The sequence below is a fragment of the Myotis brandtii genome, unplaced genomic scaffold, assembly GCF_000412655.1.
Source record: "Myotis brandtii unplaced genomic scaffold, ASM41265v1 scaffold84, whole genome shotgun sequence".
Lineage (NCBI taxonomy): Eukaryota > Metazoa > Chordata > Mammalia > Chiroptera > Vespertilionidae > Myotis > Myotis brandtii.
The window spans coordinates 205,184-212,384 of NW_005371410.1; the positions used below are offsets into that span (position 1 = coordinate 205,184).

The 7,201-nt window shown below is 36.5% G+C and overlaps 1 protein-coding gene across 1 annotated transcript in view; it reads left to right on the forward strand.

Annotated features, from left to right (window-relative positions):
• FBXO48 (F-box protein 48) overlaps window positions 1-2,081 on the forward strand; it is a 6,138-nt gene extending 4,057 nt beyond the window's left edge. Inside the window, 1 exon segment of the mRNA XM_014532084.1 lies at window positions 189-2,081. Within this exon segment, the coding sequence (XP_014387570.1) occupies window positions 189-371 (183 nt within the window). The 3' untranslated portion in view covers window positions 372-2,081.
• Window positions 2,082-7,201: the final 5,120 nt, after the last annotated feature.

Genomic DNA, 7,201 nt, shown 5'->3' on the forward strand with positions numbered 1-7,201 from the left:
ATACACACACACACACATCACACACACACACACACACACACACAAATTTAGTAGTATATGTGTATATGAATGTAAACATTTAATCTTCTTTTCAGCCCTGTCAATCAGCTTCTCTGGTTTTAAACAAACTCAACTCACCAGGCAGCAACCAACTACCTTCTGTGATGATGCTGGTTTACCTCTTTCAGGACATACTACTGAGGAATTACCAGAAGAGTCAAGTGAAACTTGGATGGCTAAGTGGCAGATATAGCAACATATGTTCTCCTATTAGCCTACCAGAAACAATCATGTGCCCAATGGATGCAGAAACGTGGGGGGAAATTCTAGAAGCAGAACTGAAAAGACCAAATCACAAACAGATTTCATAACTGTGAGAATTTAAACCTAAAATGACTCTTAGGTTGCAAAAGGTATCTCTTTACCCATTCTTTTTTTGTTGTTGTTATGTGCCTTTTAAAATATTTAACATTTAAAAGTAGAAAATATTGTAAAAGTAAAGCTTTGTTTTTACTTGGCACTTTAGTAAAAAATATTTTTCTGGTTTTAATGTAACATGAAAAATCATGAAATGTTTTTTATATAAGAAATAATGTACCAATAGAGTAATTCCAAAATGTATTGTTTCATGTATTTGTGTCAGTATATTGTGGTACTTGAATGATAAGAGAATTTGGCATTTTCTGATTAATAATAATTCAAAAATTCAGGATACCATTTGAAGAAGCTATCTTAGAGATCATTGACTAGTAGTCATAACTAGGCTCATGGAAAGATAACCTAAATTAAATTAATAGCAATATGTTTAAATGTATAGTAAATTTATATTTCAATAACTTTAAGTTTTCCATTTCAGTGAAATCAGATTGAAATGATTTTGAAATCATTATAAAATGTGCTAGGTTTGTGATTTAGTTTCAAATTAATCTGACCATGGGGCTAAAACTTGCTCTCAGAGACTGAAAAGTTATGGAAAATATTCAGAATGCTTAACTACCATCAGAACTGCCATTCTATTTTTCTTAGCAAAGCTCTCTTTCTGCCCATCTTATAGCACCATCTAGTGTTTTACTCATAGATAACTAAGACAAAGGACAGCTCCTTTTTGTTTTCTCCACATTTAAAAGAAAAATATTGTTTCAAAGAACCCTAAATACCTGACTTTGTTAAAGTTTATAGCTTTCCAGTAACCTTTAATTTAATGTTTGTTCTCTTTTTCTTAAAAGCAGATGCCATGTTATACACTCTACCAGATTGTTCATTCTGAATCTGTGGCCAGTACCATAGTAGAAGGTATCTACAAAAGACTTTAGTTAGGATGGGGTTTTCTTCTTACACTGCTCTATAGCGTGAAAAATGAGGATCCAGGAAACCAGTGTTTAACAAATATCAGAAAGATGCCCCATTCTCTACAAATTCTCTTTGTTGAATCAAACAGGGGATGAGTGCTTGTCTCTTATCGTCTTCTTAGAGTTGGAAGGGGCCTTAAAGATCAGGCAGTCCAATCTCTAAGACTATTTGGCAACCCCCTCTTTAGGAATGTTCTTCCTATCACCCCCCTCCCCCATTCATTCTTTTCTTGGCAATCTCTTTTGTAAAATTTATCATCTTGATCTGGACACCATCCCTAACTTCTACCATTCTGGATTAAGCGGCCCTCTGAAGGTTCCCCACAGTTCTTTGTGCATGCCATTCTCAAGGCTGCCACACTACATTAAATTTGTCTGTTTATCTGTCTGTCTCCCCCTTTAAACTGTGAGCTTTTTGATGGCAGGGACCATTTATTTATTTTTGTGTTCCCAAAGCCTGGAACACAGTAGGTATTCCATAAAAAATATTAAATTATTTGTGTGTTATTTATTTTAATTCTACCCAGAATATATAATAAAAACAATTTACTATATTGTTAGTAGACAAGTATTGAAATGCAATGTAAAATTCATAAGATATATGGTATGCTTGATATTAATGCTAATATATGAATAATTGTCTTGGTATGCTCAAAAGTTGTAAGAGAAAAATCAGAAAGTAGAAATATTCTGGTTTTTTTTTTTTCAATAAACACTTGAAAATACACTTCATCCAAATGTATCACTTACTACTTTTAATTATTGGGTCACCCCTATCGATTTTAAGTTTTTGTTTTTGTAGTATTATTGCATTTCCGTAATTCTTGGTGTGATAACTTATGAGCTATGATCTCAGTCTACACTGAAAGGGAAGTTTTGGACCTCAAAGATAAATTTTATGGGATGGGCTTAGAATGAAGTGTACATTTATCAGACCGAGCCATTAGCATTTGAAAACATGAGTGGGTGGAGTAATGTGGGAGGAGTGCTCTTAATCCTTATATAGAAAAAATAACATGTTAAATATACACAGTTTGTAAAAGAGACAAGATTATTGGAATTTCTAACGTTTTTAAGTATTTAATCAGTTCAATATCTACTTTTTTTTAAATTTAGAAACTTTTTTTAATTGCTTCTAGGTTATAACCCAATCTTAGACCAGGACATAATCATCAATAAAATCTATATGAATATAAACTTTAAACCTTAGAATAGTCATATATATACAAGCCTAATTAGAAAAATATATCCCCTAACCACTTTATCTTTGTTTTGACTTTATATATCTTCTCTCCAAAACTTCAAATGCATAATAATATTAACAAAAATAAGAATAATAAGATGGAGGATTATGCCTTTTTATTTAGAGTACAGTTGAAAGACCAAAGGTCAAATGGATAGAAGTAGGTCAACAATAGACAAAGTTGAATTATAGTAGTTAATATTTATTGAGTGTCTACTCCACAACAAGCATTAGCTTATGTGGAGGTGCTATTACTGTATCTCCGCTTATGATTGCGGAAACAAGTTAGCAAACAATCTATTTAATTCATTACCATTCCCCAGTAACCTATAAGAGTATGTAACAGTAGGTGCTAAATAAATTTGTATTGAATGAATTAAAAACTTATCTGAGAATGAGTAACTCAAATGGAAGAGCCAAGAATGTTCCTCCAACTTTTTATTTTGAAAAATTTCAAACCTGCAGAAAAGTAAAATTATATGACAAAAACTTTTATGTATACCTTTTACCTAGATATACCAGTTATTAACATTTCCACATTGGTTTTATTAATTTTGCTGAAGTGTTTGAAAATAAGATGAAGATGTGATGATACTTTATCCCTAAATATTTCAGCATCTTCTAAGAATAAGTGTACTCTCCTGCATATAATATCATTATCACATCAAAAATTTTATATTAATTCAATAATATCTCATTTACAATCCATACCTAAATTTCCCCAATAGCCCCCCAAAATAGATTTTATAGATTTTTTTTGCTAATTCAGGATCCAAACAAGGTTTATATGTGCATATTGTTTTTATGTCTCTTTAATCTCTTTTTTTAAAAAAATATATATTATTGATTTTTTACAGAGAGGAAGGAAAAAGGACAGAGAGCTAGAAACATCGATGAGAGAGAAACATCAATCAGCTGCCTCCCGCACATCCCCCACCGGGGATGCACCCGCAAGCAAGGTACATGCCCCTGACTGGAATCGAACTTGGGACCCTTGAATCCGCAGACAGATGCTCTATCCACTGAGCCAAACCGGTCAGGGCTTGTCTCTTTAATCTCTTAACCAGAAGTATCCCCCTGCCTTTGATTTTGTTTTTCAGGATACTGACTTTTTAAAAAGAATTCAGGCTGGTTATCTTATAGAATTTTCTATAATTGATTTGACTGGTTGTCTCTTCATGGCTTGACTCAGGTATGACATATTTAGCAACTATACCACCTAGGTGATGTAATATACTTCTTATTGCATCACATTAAGAATTAGCACATAATGTCTGATCCATGTTAGAAGGTAAGTCTGATCATTTGATTGAGATAGTAACACCAAATCTCTCCATTGAGAAAGAAATGAAAAGGGAGCCCACTATCTGGGAATAGTTGGCACTATTGGCAATGCAACATCAGATAAAGGTTTAATATCCAAAATATATAAGGAACTCATACAACTTAACAAAAGGAAGATAAACAATCCAATTAAAAAATGGACAAAGGATCTAAATAGATACTTCTCCAAAGTGGACATACAGATGGCCAAGAGACATATGAAAAAATGCTCAAAGTCACTGATCATCAGAGAGATGCAAATTAAAACGATATCACCTCACACCTGTGAACCCTAGTACACTGCAATTGGGAAAAGGGAACTCTAGTACACTGCTGTTGGGAATACAGACTGGTGCGGCCATTATGGAAAACACTATTGGGGTTTCCTCAAAAAATTAAATATGGAACCACCATTTGACCCAGTGATCCCACTTCTAGGAATATATCCTAAGAAATCCAAAACACCAATCAGAAATAATGTATGCACCCCTTCACATATGTGGTGAAGGCCTGGAGCAGGAGATGGAGATGGGTTAAAAGAGATCAATTGGGGGAGTGGGGAAGGGGACATATGTAATACTTTCAACAATAAAGATTTTATTTTTTTACAATAAAGATTAAAAAATAAAAAACTGACACCACAAGTAGAAGGGGCACCATGGCATTTCCAGAATGGAGCATATTAGGAACCAGACCCAGCGCACAATTCACACGTGAGTTTGCCCGCATCCACTGAGACGTGTACTTCTGCAATGGCACCCGGTCAGACTTGCAACCAGGAGACCAGCTTCCTGGCCTCTCTCTCCCTATATAAAACTTTCCCTAAATAAAACTTGCTTTGGATCTCACTCTACTCGTTCTTAAATTCTTTCCTGCGCTAGTCAAGAGCCAGGCAGGGCCAGCCCCTGGGATGGAACCCATTTGGTGACGCCTCTATGAAGGTTTAATATATTTATCATTGAACTTCCAGAAGGAATGGGGAGAGAGAGAGGTCACCCTCAAGTTTCTCTCAGTTCAGTGGGACTTGAGGGAGATCTGACAAAGTTCCAATGCCCCATGAGAGAGCTAGAGAAGCAGCTGAGAAATAAGGTCACAGGACCCCAAAGTAGAAGCCATGGGATTGACAGCCAAAACCATGAGAGAAACAGAGGATGCTGCAGAGTCCTTAGAGCACCCCATACCCGGAACCCTGATCCTGCCAAGAGAACAGACTGCAGATCATGGGGCAAAGGACGCACTGAGAGGAGAGGCTGCTGCCCAAAGTGGCAAGAGGCCCCTCAGGAAGGGCTGTGTGCAGGCCCCAGGCTGCGCCTCTGATGCAATGCTGTTACCCAAGCTTCCTGCCCTGCCTGGATGCCAGGAAAGGGGAAGAAGGGAAAAGGGGGAACTCCAGATGGGATTGCCAGAGTTAGCAAATAAAAATACAGGATGCCCAGTTAAATTTGAATTTTAGATAAACAATAAATCATGATTTTTGTATAAGTGTGTGCCAAATGTCTCGTTTTTAAAACAAATTTTTAAAAGTGTTTCAGTTTTATCTGAAATTCAATTTAACTGGGCATCTGTATTTTACCTGGCAGCCCTAATCCCAAAAGACTGAGTAATGTGTTGAGCCTGAGTTAGCATGCAAATGACTGGAGTACTTTTCATAGGTGAGTGTCTTATAGTGTGTCCCATCCCCCTCCCAACTCCATAGTCTTCATGAACCAGAATATGGTTGCTGACTACGTGGTAGCATTGTAAGGTAACTCAGTCTCTCCTCAGGCCCACTCTGCCTAAACACCCTACAGCACCCATTTCTACTCTACAGCAGTTGCTTCATGCTGTTATAGGACGTCCTTCTCCCAGGTTCCAGGAGAAACAAGAATGTTCCACCATTGAAATGTATTGGAATACTATTAAATTAGGGATAATTCACATCTTGATGATGTCTAGTTATCGTATCCCTGACCAAGGAATATTTCCATTGGTCTTTGAGCAGTGTTTTAAATTATACCCTGCAGCAAACAGCTTCTTAGGTTGACATAATATATGTATGTTTTCTCAGACCCAGAAAAACAACAATATTTTACAACCTTGAAAAACTTGAGGAACAGGCTGGCTGTCTTCCCTAAAATGGTCTAATCATAATATCTTCCATTGATTAGGTGCCTTTTATGTGGCCATTTAACTCTTCAAACTATCTTGAAAGGTCATTTTTTAACATTAATATTTTAATGATGCAAAAATTGAGGCTCACGGAAACAACGTAAGGTGAGTAAGGTCAAAAACAGCTTGTACTTGGAAGGGAGTGACAGGAGCTGTTTCTGCCACTCGCTCCTTGAGACCTGGTCAATGCGAACAGCTTCCAGCAGAGGGAGGAATAGTTCTACTGAAACCAGACCAAGAGCTTGGGTGTGAGAAAGTTCCTCATCCCAGCTGGGTTTGCTAATCTCACAAACCAGAAGTCAGAACCCTTTTAAGTCGCAAATGACAGAACTGAAGCTAATCAGTTTCACCTCCAGGTAGGAGGGTGGGGCTAAGAGTGAAGTGTGACTTTAAGAACATAGGGAGGGTGCAACCCCAAAATGACAAGCAGCCTCTACAGCTAGAAGTTTAAGATGTCAAGGAATATAATACTCCAATTAATAAAATGTCTAACCCTCTCTGCCCCTCAGTCCTAACCTGGCCACCCAATAGGTTTCTACTTTAATCTCCAAAGGCACAATGTAAAATATATGAATTTAATTTTGCACTTTTTATCCAATTATTCTGTGCAGGTGTTTTTCTACAGGGGTATTCTTTCTTTTCCGCAGATTCATTCTTTAACTCTTCATCCCAGGGTCTCCACTGATTCTGCAGTTCTATGATGCTGGGCTGTGAGTGTGAGTATATTTACTGAAGTAACGGATGTGAGTTCTGAGTTTGTTGGTTCCAAGAACTTAGAAATAGACATTTATGGTTTGACAGTCTTGAGGTGTAAAGAAATTTCTCACCCTTTTACTAACATTGTGAATAAATTCTTCTTCTCTATATGAAAAGACTATGAAAGGAATTCACCCAGGGGTGAAAAAACTTCTAGAATTATGTTTTTATTCTTTCCCTTTAAAACTCATCTAGGCAAGAAAGTTGAACAAGGGGCCTTGGGGAGCTGAGCAAGGTAATCAAAATTCACATGCAAGATACCATTTCATTTAAAAATAAGCTGCTCACATTTAAGTCTTGAAATCTGTCTCTTGGATTATATGCACTTTATTATGTATATAATATCCACATCTCAAAATGGAAAGTAAAATATGCCTAAGTA